Raw genomic sequence first — 14309 nt, forward strand, 5'->3', positions numbered from 1 at the left:
TAAGCTTATGAGAAAATGACCTGACTTCTCACTCTGTTTTTTTTTTTCTAAACAGTTTCCTGATGAGTTTTTGGTCTCAATCTTTAGTGTCAAGCCTTCTTCAACACAAGATGACATTCATTTTGTGAATTTTGGTCCCATTTAAAGTGAAACAGACATTAAAGCAGGGTATCGTTTAAGGGGCGTGGCTACCTTGTGATTAACAAGTCGCTACGTAGTGTGTAGGTTAAACAAATGAGATAGTTAGCTAGCTTCAGAGGTGATGCTAGGTGTGTTTTTGAACTTTGAAGCTAGCTGCCTCCCCTTTTTTCCAGTCTTTATGCTAAGCTAGGCTAACCATGTCCACATCCGTCCCAACAATCAACATTGAAACTCGTTCTTCCCAGATTATAACTTCCGTATTAATGAGTTTATTAAACCTCATGACGTCCTGTTGACAGTTAATACATGCAAATGATTACATCAAAACAAAACAAATGCTACATTTAATATCAATTTACAGTATTACTTGATTATTTGAAGTTCAAAATCACTGAGAATTCTGAACATGTCGCTTATTCGAATGTGTTAATAGATGTCGTTTAATGCTGATTATGATGATTATGACGGATCAAAGTGCTTAAAGAGAAAATATATGTACGGTTAAATATTCTCTCTGTGTATAACATCATGTGCCTTCTGATCTGAACAGGATGTAGAGTCAGATTTTACACACAGTCCTCAAGTACCATCCATAACAGGCGAGCCGTAATCCCTCCCTGTGAGATGAACACTTTAAAACACATGTGTCCGAGTTAAAACATAGTAAACGAGGCATGAATCATTGTCCTGGATCTTTTCCTCTCCTTTTCCTGCGCTTTTTCATACCACAATCCCTCCCATTACAATCAAAGCCGCCACATCCAACGGACGGATTAATGGGAGACTTCCTCTACATCGCTTCGCACAGTGGTAATTCATCTTAATTGTGATACATTCCTGTTGGCCGCGTTCCCAGCTCGCCAGATGCTGCACGTCTGTTTGACAAATAAATCCCTGACAATGTCTTCAAAGCTTTCAGTTCTGGGTCTGCGGTCGAAAGCTTTTACAGGTCGGGAATCCAAACGCAAACGCTGGCAGACATCTGTCCACAGCTGGTTCTCCGACTCAGAGAACCAGGATGTGTGTCGTCCGACTTGTTCATGTGAAAATACTCCTCTGGTTTGCGACCAGGGCCGTTTGGCTCTCCCGCCGCCGCTCCTTCTTCCTCTCCAGCCTCATCTTCCAGCAGACGGCGCTGGACGCGAGGAGCACCAGTCCGGCCGAGAGCAGCACCAGGCCGAAGTAAGAGATGGTGGACCCGTGTGAGTTGAAGCTGTAAGCGACGGCGGTGACCACGATGCCTGCGATGAGGACCACCACGCCAAACGGGATGGTGCAGCGGTAGCAGGACAGCTCGGCGCCGCCGGTGGCCGCGGTCAGCTGGATTTCATTGACCAGGGGGATGTTCACGGTCGTCACGGGTGTTGCGGGACGCTCGTTGTTGTTGTTGACCTTCTCTGAGGTCGCTGGCGTTCTCATGGCGTCCTTATTATTTTCTTCTGGCATCGCAGGATCAAGGAGCCTTCTGGTGACCAACCACAGATGGTTCCTCCTCGCTGTTACCAGGTTTCCTCACTAGGGTCTCCCAGTCTGTGGAGAAAGAAACCACTCATTAAAAGAACAGTTCACACAAAAAAAGGGAAAATTTAGGCTGTTTCGCATCTCTAAGCACTCAACAAACTTTGCAAAACTCTGCTACAACCACTTGCCTTCTTGTAAATTCGACATGAAACACATTATATTAAGATAATGCTGTTGCAGCGGTGTGAATGCACAGTTTCAACTGATTTCACCATTTATGAGTCAAGACAACATTTGTAGGTGGTCAAAAGTAAACAGTAACCAATATAGGCTGCTTCTTTGATGCCCGTAGAAACAGTCACCAGACTCCCTAAGAAAATCACCAAATTTTGAGAGTTGTGTAACTAAGGGAAACTTTAGAAACTCGAGGAAATGTCGTCTACAACAAATACTTAACTAACTGGGCCTTCTTGTTAATTCGGCAAATATCACACATGAAGATTATTTCTTTCTTCGGGCTTCTCAGGCAACAATGCGTAGTCTTTTCTCAGATGCGACCAGTTAATATAGGAATACTGGATTTAGCTTGATTGAATTAAAGGGGACTGTTGTACCTTGGCAGAAGTATACGCTCTACTCAGTCCTCATCTGCTTCAGTCGTGTAGGACTTTCCATCAGTTTTTATTTTTTAAGGGAACTGAACAGTGAGAGAGCAGACGTGTTGCTCAACACTGGAAAGACAAAGAGACCCCCACAGATGCTTTTTCTGAGAATTCAACACCACATTTCACAACTGTGCCCGGGTCCCTCTGAGCACAACCCTGCTGCTGCTTTAAACTAACCTCTTTGCACAATCCGCCCGCCGCCTCCTGACCCAGTCAGGGGAGGTTGCCTGAATGACGCAGGACCACTCAGCCCAGCACGAGCTGAGACATTCCCTGGAGAGCGCAGGATATGACATTACAAACTGCTCCGTGAAATGCGAGGAGCTTCGAAATCACCAGCAATTTCACAAGCACTCATTCTTCCCCCCCCCGCTCGACCTCGACGTCTGCAGGGAGGAAAAGCTGTGATTCAGACGATAAACGAGCAGGACGGTGTCACTTACACTCTGCATCAGCGTCGCGCTTTCAACACGTGTTGCTGAGTCGTTTTCGTTGCATTAAAAGCATTTCTTTCAGTGGCTTCTTACTGAGGCTTTGTCCTGTTTTCAGGGGAACATTTGGGACTTTCAGCAGTTTTAAAAATCACACATGTTGGGTTTTTAAGTGGCTGATAACAGTTTCCACATCAGGATTTTATTCCTGACAGAGTGACATAATTAACTGGTTGATTGTTTTCTGAGAGCTGCAACAATTTAATGTATTTTGATCATCGATTAATTGCCGCGTGTAACTTTTTACGACACTAAACGTCTAAATTCTCTGATTTCAGCGTCTTAAATGTGATTATTTATGGTTTCTTTGCTCCTCAGAGACAGTGAGCTGAATATCTTTGGCCTTAGATGTTTATCACAATCAAAAAAGGAATACAATCATTTGTTGCAGCCCGTCACATGTGAGGGTTTGCTGCTTTTCTTTGTCGTTAAAGATTGCAAAGTGAATCTTGAATAAAACAAGACATCTTTTTGTATTTATACGGTGCATTTTACAGTATTTCATTGCAGAAACTAATCAATCGAGAATATAATTTACAGATTAATCGATACGGAAAACGTTTGTTGTGCCTGAACGCAGAGTGTAGTCGAAAAAGAAGAGTCTTCCAATGACACACATCAACTCTTTAAAGGATTTTGTCTCTTTGGACTCTTAAAAGTATGCAAAAACAACATTACAATCCTTTACAGACACATGAAAAATCAACGTATCGATTAATGATTACATTGTTTAGTCAAAAAGTGTCCAGAGCCCAAAACGACATCTTCAAATAGCTTCTTTTAAACCAACCAACCGCCCAAAACTCTTCATTAAACGACAAAAAAGGGGTTGAGAAACAGCAAATCCTCGTATTTGAGAAGCTGGAATCTGTAACATTTGACGCTTGGAAGGATAAAAAGATTATTTAAAATGTTTGGCAGCTCATTTTCTTTAACTTGTCAAATCAGTTAAGGATTTAAAACCCCAAATAACAGATTAAAAAGTTCTGCAATGTTTATCAGAAGATCTTTGTTTTAGTTAAACAGTCACTTCCTCTGATATCAGTGGAATAAACAAGAAAACCCAAACTGCTTCACTTGGAGGTTCAGTGGAATGTGTGTCTGTGAACATTTACAGAAAAAGAAAAATGTGTTGTATACCATCTCTAACAGACTTTGTCATTGTTTAAACTGCTGCATGTATAAAAAAAAATATTCCTAATTTCCAGTAAATGAATCTGCACCATCTACATATTTAACTCTGTATGGAGCGTGTCTTTGTGTGGTCGCAGATAAATTAATTAGCTCTAAATGAAACTTCATGCAGTAGTTCTCAGTGTGGAGGATCCGCTCCGTGCAGACACAAGAGAGTTCAGTTACCTCACAGACGTTTTCCATGTCGCTCCGCAGCCTCCTCACAGCTCCTCCGTCCAACTCCTCATGAAATATTCACTCACATTCATCTGGTGTAAAGACTGTATTGTTGTTGTTGTTCCTCTGTGCTCAAGACGACAACAAACAAACAAACAAACAAACAGACTGACTGACAGACAGACAGACAGACTGGAATCTGACTCCCATTCATGAGGACCGTCCCCCCTGTGAAGTCCTCAGGTTCGGAGCTGCAGTCCGACTGCCATCCCCATTCACACCAACTATTTCAAGTATCGATGACGGGACCGTGAAGCTACAAACAGACAGGGGAAGTGCAATTTCCGGTGTATTTCAAAAATAAATCTCAAGTCAGAACCCAGAGTTTGTTACATCTACTGACAAGGCATTGTATGCTTTTATTTTGTAAACAGTGAGTATGTTTCCGGTTAGAGAACAAACTGTCATCATGATGAGTGTAAAACTTTACATTATAGACATCAGTTCAAAGTGTTATTATATGTTATATTGTGTTATGTTGTGCTGAGTTGTTTTGTTTTATGTTATGTTATATTTAACGTTGTTGTATTATGTTGTTTTATGTCATCTTATTTGTAATGTTTTGTTGTGTTATGTTATGTGTTATGTTAATAATAATAATAATAATAATAATAATAATGCTTTATTGCAGACACGGGTCCATATCATACATCATACAACAATAAATAGATTAAACAATGTTGTTTAATATTATCTTTTTTGTTATGTTTTGTTGTGTTGTAATGTTTTGTTGTGTTATGTTATGTCATGCTCTAATGTCATGTGTTATGTTGTTTTTTTATTTTATGGTGTTTTATGTTATGTTTTGTTATGTTATATTTAACTTTGTTGTGTTTTGTTGTTTTATGTTTCTTTTATGTCATGTTTTTTGTTATATTGTGTTGTAATGTTATGCTGTGTTGTTTCCTTTGTTATGTTTTGTTGTATTATGCTATACTATGCTATATTATGTCATATTGTATTATGTGATACTATTTTATGTTATGGTATATTATGTTATGTTGTGTTATTTTTTAGTTATATCATGTTATACTATATTATGTTATGTTGTGTTATGGTATGTTATATTATGTTTAACCTTGTTATGTTTTGTTGTGTTACGTTGTTTTTTTTTATTTTATGGTGTTTATCTTGTGTTATATTAAGTTATGTTAACTTTGTTGTGTTAGGTTTTTTTGTGTTGTGTTTTTGTGATGTTATGTTTTGTTATTTATTATATTGTGTTGTGTATTGTTGTTTTAGTTGTTTCCTTTGTTGTGTTTTGTTTTGTTACATTATGCTATATTATATTATGTTATGCTATATTATGTTATATATTGGTATATCATGTTATATTGTGTCATGTTATGTTATATTATGTTGTTTATTTTGTTTGCCTCTAAATAAACAACAATAATTATAACATGTATTTATATATCACCTTTCTGAACAAGTAATAGAGAATACAATGTCATTCAGATGGAATAAAGTAAAAATACAGTACAATTAGGAACATTAAAATAACATCATACAAATGCTCGTCACCAATTACCAACAATAAGCATAAAACTGGAATTGCACCTAAACTGTAAAGCACAAGTGAACCATTAACATGATGAACTTCTCCTGCAGCTGACTGATGCTACTCTGTGATTCTTTATAGAGGCAAGAGTTCAACTAACAGCTGACAGCTGAACATGTTATTATCCTGAATATTAAAAACATGTTTTGTGGTGATTTGAAAAGCAGACGAGAAACAGAAATCCCAGCTCGCATTTGTTCGTGTGAGATAATCAGTGTTGTGTAACAGAGAGACAATCCCTGAGCAGAAGGGAGAGATACCTACTGTGTAAATGTATTTACAGTGTGAACAACAGGTGTGTGCATGTTAGACTGTGAATCGATGGCTGCTGTGGGACGTTTATGTAACAATGACAATAACAGTGATCCCCGAGAGAGTCTCACATAGTGTTAGGTCAGCGTTTAAATCCAGAGAGAAGCCAAATAATCAGCTGTGGAACAAGTTTGATGAAAGACAGTTTCTCTAAAATGTTTCTTAAAAGACTCTGTTCCCATTTCTTCTTATTTTTCTTCCTTGTTGATGTTGGATATTCACGTTATAGTAGGTGAAAAGATGACAGTATATCACATGAGCATTTCAAACTCTCTGCTTCCCCTTATTTCATATCGCCTTCCTCAAATTAATTCAGTAATAAAGTCATAAAAACATATTAACAAATACAAAACGTGCCACAGTTTGAGCACCTCATAACTGAATCCCCTGCAAATAAGAGTATATGTCTCTTATTTCAAAAGCCTGAAGTGGAGGGAAATTCAAACAGTTTTTAATGAATAAAGTCTTGTAGTAGATTATCAGAAGTCGAGGAAGTATATCAACTCTTTACTTTACTGAATTAACAATACCATCCTGTAAAAATAAACCTTTACTTAAATACAGTCCAGTATAAAAACACAATACAATAAACGTAAAACAGTCCCATGTGAGTGTTAAAGAAAAACATTTAATAATACTAAACTAATATATTTTTGGAATGTTTTATACATTAATATGTTAGCAATATTACATTAATGTATTTTGTTGACTTGGAGCTTGTTTGAACAACTGTATAATTTTTTTAGGTAGTTTTATTTGTAACAATAATAAAATAATGACATATTTCTTACTAAAACATTAAAAAATCTAAAAAAACAAGTTGTTATAACTACACAAATAGAAATGTAGTGGAGCTGAAGTTATACTCAAGTAAAGGTAATCACACTCCAAACTGTACTGCAACCTTAACTACCTGACTAAATATAACACTACTAATAATACGACTTCCCTTGTTGGACATCATGTGCACACCTCAGTCATTAACCCTTTTAATGTGAAAGGTGAGACCGGAAGCCGTGTGTGTCGCCTCGGTGCTAGGTGACGGCTGCAGCAGAGAAGCCGTCATGTCGCTGCAGTTCACAGATGAGGAGTTCCAGGAGGCGTGGAGGGAGCTGGACGAGCCGCAGCTGGAGGGAGGATGGGAGCTCTTCACCGAGACGATGGGAGTGAAAATCTACCGGCTCTTAGACAAGGTGGGAAAAATAAATCAAAGTGCTGCTTTTACCACCGGAAGGACGGTTCTGCCTCAATCAGTCAGAATCCGATTGAGGTTCCGCTCCAGCGTTTGTAGCGTCGTTACGATCATCGATAATCTCTATAAAAACTGATGTGAGATTATTATATTTAATGTAATTAACGTATTATAAACATCAGTAGATACATCAGCTGTGTCGCCCTAGCGGCCGACAGTGGAAATACCCGGAAATCAAGCGAGAGCTGTTGGGACAGAAACCAGCTGCCAAACTCCATTTACAAATCAGTCATTTTAAATTTGCTTACACTTTGGAGCAAGCTATCAACCTAATCGAACTATATATTAATACACCATTTAAATCAAAATGACCCACTCTTAAATTCGGCGTACATCTCACACATTAATGAAGTACTTTTTAATTCATTCTGACCGAAAGAAACATAAATTAAGCAATCAAAGTACTTAAAATTAAATTGTACTCCAAAATTTAAAGTATGCAAGAGGTAAACAAAGCGAATGTGTAACTAATCTCAATTACTCAGAGTTATTCAGGTGTGGTGTTCACTGCTACAGGGAAAACAAGGCATTCCTAAATGTGCGTTTTTGTGAACGGAGTTTGGTGTGGATTTACCTTTCCTCTCAGGTAGGCATGTAATCGGCCACAAAATCAGTTATACTGAATGCAGTGTGCCTCATTTATTTACATTTCAGAGTGAGATAAGAGTCTCCACACATGTTTCTGCACTCTGGAATAAAATCCAACCCACTTCCTCATTCTTCTGGTTCTAATCACAGTTGTGCTGTCTGGGATTAGTTCCATACTGTGGGTGTGGCATGAAGTCTGCATTTGAAAGGGAGAAAATTCATGTGCTGTTTTTTTTTTTTTTTTCTTCAGGAAACTGGACTTTATGAGTACAAAGTCTTTGGTGTGCTCGACACCTGCACTCCAGAGCTGTGTGCAGATGTCTACATGGACTTGAAGTATCGCAAACACTGGGATTCATATGCAAAAGGTAAAAACTAAAGAAAGTAAAGGCAAGGTTCACACTTTGTTCTCTCATCTCTCCTGATCCAGAATACATCTTCATATTCACATTAACCTTTTTTAAATGTCACCCTTATCTCATCTTCATGCACCTCTACAGTAAGCTGCAGGTAACATGTTGTTTCTCTAGTCTGTAGTCACATATTATATTGTAGAAAAAACAAAGATTTTTGCTTGAATCAAAAACATTTTAGATGTAGTGTGTGTGGTTTTACTTATAGTTTAAGTAGTGTGTGTGTTTTTGGTTAAGTCTTATTGTCTGTGGTGTTAACGTACAGTATTATATGTAATGGTCAGTGTTTAAGTTGTGTTTTAAATGTTTTCTTCAATCTGTTTGGCTCACAGGTAATTTAAAAGGAACAATATTAGTCTTTTGGGGGCCTTTAGTTAAAATTCTGTTCTAATAAATTAGTTCCAGGTAGTATTTTAAATGTACACCTTGAATTTTATTTAACACCGTTTCCATTTCCTTAACATATAAACTAGGTCTGGGTGATACGACATTAGAATAACATTGTGATAATATTGTGTTTAAGTGGAGTTTCAATAAAGTTTCTCTGGATTAAGAGAAACTTTATTGAAACAACATTAGCCCACAGGAAGTTTGACCACATTTATTTTGGTCAAACTTTATTAATCGTCTTTATTAAAGACAATTTTAATGTCATCATACAATTGTTTTATAATTGTCGACCAGCCCTAAAATGTCATCTTGAGCTCTGGAAACCGTTAAAAATACATTTTCAACCTTTTTTTTTCCTGGTTCTTTGTTCAAAATTTATTAATCGTCTTTATTAAAGACAGTTCCAATGTCCTTACCATACTCATAACCATAGAAACAAGGACTGGGTGATACGACCTTAATATAAATTTGTGATATTTTGAGGCTATATTGGATTTTTGTCCTTCTTCATCAGTGCTTGGAAGCCAAAATTAAATATCAGAATATTTTGTTAACCAAACATTGATAGAAATGTTGCCATAATATTGTGTTGTACTCATGCAAACGTTTTGATAAATTATAAATTATTTTGTTCTACTTGTTCTCATGTATGAGAACAAGTAGAACAGTAAAAAGATGACATCATTTTAATGTAACTCAGCCTTTAAAAAACAGGAAAAGAATAGAAAGCACTATTGTTTTCAATGTATTGTGTGTCACTTGTCCATCCACCCGAGCTGATGTTTTTCTTTTTAATGTTTAAGTTATTTGTTTTACTCAGAGCTCTATGAGAAGGACTTCGACGGACAGAATGCAATCTACTGGGAAGTAAAATACCCGTTCCCTCTGTCAAACAGAGACGTATCCTTCTAATACAACAAGTCAAACACGTGAACACTCAGAGTTTATTTCCCTTCAGGGTGTATCCGAGAGCATATTTTTTCCCTGACAGCTCAAACTCTCAGTACGTATATGTGAGGGAGCGGAAAGACCTGGACGTGGACGGCAGGAAGATCTGGGTGATCCTGGCCAGAAGTTCTCCAGAGACGTCGTGTGCAGAGAAGAGCGGAGTGCTGCGGGTCAAAGACTACAAGCAGAGCGTCGCCTTGGAGAGCGACGGAGGCTGTGGAACCAGAGGTAGCACGTGAGGAGGGGATATGATGATACTCTATCCAATCTGAGTGAAAGTCAAGCATAAACATTTACAAAAAGTATGTGAATGCACACCAACACTGGGAAACATCTGGAAAGCTGGTTGGCACAGAAACCAGCTCAAGCCAAACTCCATTTACAAATCAGGCGATTTAATTTAGCCTCTTCCTTGGGTACAGTTATATACCTCTTAAAACCTGGTTGAAAACATTTATGAAATCTGAACAAGTCACTCTCCAACTCGGCATACTGTACACCCCACACACCAAGCCAGGGGTTTGTAATTCATTATAAATGAACAGAGATTATTTTGATTTAGTCTCCACTGCCAAAGGAAAACAAGGCACGTAAACTGATGTTTTATGAATGGAGTTTGGTGCGACTTTCATCTTGTACTTTCACTTCAGGTAGATATATCAATGACTGGAAATGCAGTTTGTCACATTTATTACCATTAAAGTGTGAGAGAAGCATTAACACAATGTTATTATATTGTCATCATCGTCCAGACGTCTGTTCTGGTTCTGTTCGAGCTCTGGAAACCTGTAAAAAAATACATTTCAGCCTGTTTCTTTTGAAGATTTCTTTGGTTTCTTTGTTTCAGTTTTCCTGAATTACTTTGACAACCCTGGTGGCATGATTCCTACCTGGCTGGTGAACTGGGCAGCTAAGGTGAGTGCGTGCAAACAATAAGAGCATGAAATATTTAACGTTTTAAACCTGAATAATAATCCCTTAAGTAGATTAAGAGGCGGTGGCCTCACTTAACAGTTACACTTGGGTCACATGTGGAGGATAGACTGCATTGAATCGAGGTGTTATTTAAACGTAAAAGAAGCAGATTTAAGGTTATTTTATCCTCATGTTTTGGAAGTAAACTAATAATATAGTTAGCAGCAAATCTCCCGTTTAGCTTGTGCAGGATTTACAGTGGAGAGAACTGAGTTTAGTTTGTGTAAAGCAGCTTCATCTGGAGACATTTCCCAACAAAGACGGGGGATTTATGTGATTTGAATGGCTGCCTGCGGGGATTACACTTTCCTCAGCTGCACAAGGAAAAAAACAGCGCAGGGTGAAAAACTTTGAGGGGTTGGTTGTGTATTGATATGTGACATATGTGAGTCTCATACTGTATCCACAGCCATATGAAAACAGTTACATTTCTTCTTCCTTGTTCTTTTTTCTTCAACAAAAACATCACTTGCGGCTCCATTTTGGTGCCGTCGTGTTCTCAACATCATGTTTAGTTCTCGTCATTAACATGTTTTCCTGTTTGATGAGATCTAAGGAAATTTCCAGCCTCGTTTGTAGCAGCGAAACAGGACATTTTCAACCAAACGTCGGGAAAATTTCCAGCTGTTTTGGCGACAAAACAAGATACTTTTGACGTGATGTGGCGACAAAACTGGATGTTTTCTGATGAGATGTCAGAACATTTTCCCGCCTTGTTTGTGCCCAAAATATCAGTTATTTTTTAAGCCATAAGCCCATAAACACAGCGTTTTAAATTTAACCTAGAGAAATGTAAAGTTGCAACATATCTGTGGTAGAAAAAATGTACATTACCAACATTTATTCTTGCAATGGAGTGAAAACAGACAAAAAAAAAGCCTTTTAATTGACACTGTGCATTCAACAAAGCCTGAAAAGTGAAAGTGAGGCGCCAGTAAGATTTATATGAACTTAACTTTCATTCACAAGTGAAAGTCGAGAAGAAACCGTCTTCTAAACGTGCACATGTTGGTCGTTAACCTACTTAAACGGCTCTGTGATGAGGCCTTTTAAAGAGAGCGTTTAAAGGGTTCACTCTCGGGCCTCGGCTCCGTCCCCTTCGCCTGTTTCACGCTTTTCCATCATTATCGTTAGCAGATGTGTTGCGGGGATGATGTCAGCGGCTCGTCTCCTCGCTGCCCCTCCCGGGTCGAGTCTTCCAGGGGCACATGTGTTTCGTGACGCTTTGCTGATGGACGCTCTTTGTGTGTTTGTTCCCCTTGCAGAGTGGCGTCCCAGGGTTCCTGACAGACATGCAGAAGGCCTGCAGCAACTACGCCAGCTACTGCCAGAAGAAATGAAACGCGACTGACGGAACGGCGGCTCACGCACAAGGGCTCGGTTTTAGTTGACCCGTTTTAGCTTTGATGATTAAATTAGACTTTTTTTCCGGTGGGGGGGCTGCTACTCGTCGCTGTAGCATGCTGTTTACTCAGGCATGACGTGCATGACCAGCCATCCTCAGTAATCGGCTGGTGTTGGATCGATTCTGTTCCACTGTACTGTACTAACTGAATACTGTGTTGTCTTTTCTGTGCAATCGCTGTTCACTCCACCTTCCTCCAGGGTTCAGGAGCATTCATAGGATATTATTTAAAGACTTGTTTAGAGTTTAAACATGATTCTCTGATTTACTGTGTCGCTACTTTGGGGCAAAGGATTTCATCACTTTATATATATGTTTATAAACTGATTTATTCTGTGTTCAGTCACACTGGAAACTTAAAAATGACAAATCTGTTCTGTAAAACGAATGTTGCCTGATGGGCGTCCGGTGATTTTTTTCCCATGATGTCATTACTTATGCAACGGCGGTGTCATGACACTCGATGCTGATTTATTGTGGGTGCGTATGATCAAAGGTTCTGGGATCTGAACTCATACTGTGCTGTGCTCCATTCATACAGGTGAATGTGGTTTTATCTGGTCATGACAAAAAGCCTATTACTGTGTAATACTGCTGTGTTATTGAAATGAATAAAGTATTATCTGAAATTTGGAACTGAAAACCGTCTTATTTTCTCTCATCTACACTGACATTGACACACTGATGTGCCAGTTTGTTAGTCAGTTCCCTTCAGGAAGTTAAATTAAAACAAATGTACTTGTTCGTTCCAGGTTCTGAAGATGAATCACAACATGAGCGCCTCACATTTTCCTACAAAAAATTACAGCTGACGACTGATGCAACTATTCTTTTGCAATTCGTACGTGCTCCTGCAATTTCATTTCAAAACAAATGCCTGAAAATGTTGCAACATGTGATGAAATTTGGCATTTCAGGCCCAAACAATTAACAAAAACAAAGCTTGCAAAATCCTGGAGGGACTGAACAGAGTTCCAGTAAATCCATCATGTAGGTCATGATGTTTAGTTTTTGTTTCAGAGACGTGTATGATGATTTTGGAGGCTGATACATTATAGAAGAAGCTGTTTCTGTGTTCTGTCTCTAATACAAATTAATAAATATACTAAAAATACTAAATAATGAAGGTGTTTTACCTTGAATGCTTTGCAGGTAAATGGTTTTATGGATACAAACTAAACGAACGGACACGTTTTTGTTAAATCATATGAAAGTGTTCCTACATATTTATAATGAATCCTTATTAACATTAACAGTAGTGTGAAAAAAAAAAATGTTTTGTGTCTCATGGCTAATGCTAGGCTAGCTGTTAGCTTGACCACACTCCCTAATTTAAGGTACACAGCCGATGTTTTAATCGTTTTTAATGATTTGTTAGTTACTTTCTGTCATCTAAGAGCTCAGAAGGTGAACAGGTATTTTTTCTGACTACTTGATAAACTTTTATTAAGATTTTATTAAGCTAGTTACCCCAATGTAGCCTTTCATCATGACATCTGAGTCAAAGAGTAAAACGAGTTCCCTCCTGACAAGCTTTAAAACAAAGTACTGAACTGTTTCCAGGTTAAAGAATATTTTCACATATCGCTGTAAATTAAGTGTTTAGATGCTAATTCTTGAAACCATGGGCAGATTTAACAAGATGAGTTTGGGTGAAGGGTGTCTTAAATTCCTGTTTTTTTAAATGGAGTCTGGTGGATTTAGCAAAACTGATTTAGCTGCTTTTTCTGGTTAAACAAAAAGAGGTTTTATTCTTTTTTTTACACAAAAAATCAGAAGGAAAATGTTTTCATAATGCTGTCAGACACTTCTGAGCCTGTCAGGGGCAAAACCAAGAACTTTAATCAGACTTAATTTGACTGTGAGAATCAATTTCCAAAACAAAATCAGTCATTACCCTTTTATGAAGTGAGTCAGCAGGGATGTGACTTCTTCCTCCAGCAGTTGTTCCTCCAACTAATCTAATTTAGAGCTGCAATTTTTAATTAATTATCTATTTTTTGGCCAATTCTGATTATATTCTTACCTGTTTGATCTATTAAACATCAGAAACATCACTTTTCCAACACACCCGCAGTCCCAAACCCAAAGATATTCACTACAAAATCATACTACATGAAGAAAAGTATCAAATCCTCACAATTAATCTGAAACTGTGACGATGTCTTCGGTCAAACGACGTCACCATTGGATGATTTGTAATAAAACAGTGTATCCGACGTCTTTCAGCCTCAGAGGAGTCGTCAGTGGAAACAATGAATTACGAGGTCACTTCCTCGCCGCCCCTATAATCCTCC

At 38.2% G+C, this 14309-nt stretch overlaps 2 protein-coding genes across 2 annotated transcripts; one reads left to right on the plus strand and one right to left on the minus strand.

Annotated features, from left to right (window-relative positions):
- Nucleotides 1–390: 390 nt before the first annotated feature.
- Nucleotides 391–4396, minus strand: tmem100a (transmembrane protein 100a). Its single transcript, XM_030406437.1, has 2 exons — nucleotides 4118–4396; nucleotides 391–1671 (listed from the first exon to the last, which is right to left on the minus strand). The coding sequence occupies exon 2, from the start codon at nucleotides 1585–1587 to the stop codon at nucleotides 1180–1182; it is 408 nt and encodes a 135-aa protein (XP_030262297.1). The 5' UTR covers nucleotides 1588–1671; nucleotides 4118–4396; the 3' UTR covers nucleotides 391–1179.
- A 2639-nt stretch (nucleotides 4397–7035) lies between these two features.
- pctp (phosphatidylcholine transfer protein) lies at nucleotides 7036–12655 on the plus strand. The gene is made up of 6 exons (XM_030406381.1): nucleotides 7036–7234; nucleotides 8132–8249; nucleotides 9505–9584; nucleotides 9689–9860; nucleotides 10480–10547; nucleotides 11873–12655. Exons 1-6 carry the CDS (start codon nucleotides 7106–7108, stop codon nucleotides 11945–11947), a joined length of 642 nt encoding a protein of 213 aa, XP_030262241.1. The 5' UTR covers nucleotides 7036–7105; the 3' UTR covers nucleotides 11948–12655.
- Nucleotides 12656–14309: the final 1654 nt, after the last annotated feature.

This window comes from Sparus aurata, chromosome 23, assembly GCF_900880675.1.
Source record: "Sparus aurata chromosome 23, fSpaAur1.1, whole genome shotgun sequence".
Lineage (NCBI taxonomy): Eukaryota > Metazoa > Chordata > Actinopteri > Spariformes > Sparidae > Sparus > Sparus aurata.

Bases quoted from the DNA above. Each gene is read 5' to 3' on its own strand.
- pctp (XM_030406381.1), top strand. From the start codon at position 7,106: ATGTCGCTGCAGTTCACAGATGAGGAGTTCCAGGAGGCGTGGAGGGAG. The intron at 7,235-8,131 runs GTGGGAAAAATA...TTTTTTCTTCAG, and splicing joins TCTACCGGCTCTTAGACAAG to GAAACTGGACTTTATGAGTA. The intron at 10,548-11,872 runs GTGAGTGCGTGC...TTCCCCTTGCAG, and splicing joins TGGTGAACTGGGCAGCTAAG to AGTGGCGTCCCAGGGTTCCT.
- tmem100a (XM_030406437.1), bottom strand. From the start codon at position 1,587: ATGCCAGAAGAAAATAATAAGGACGCCATGAGAACGCCAGCGACCTCA.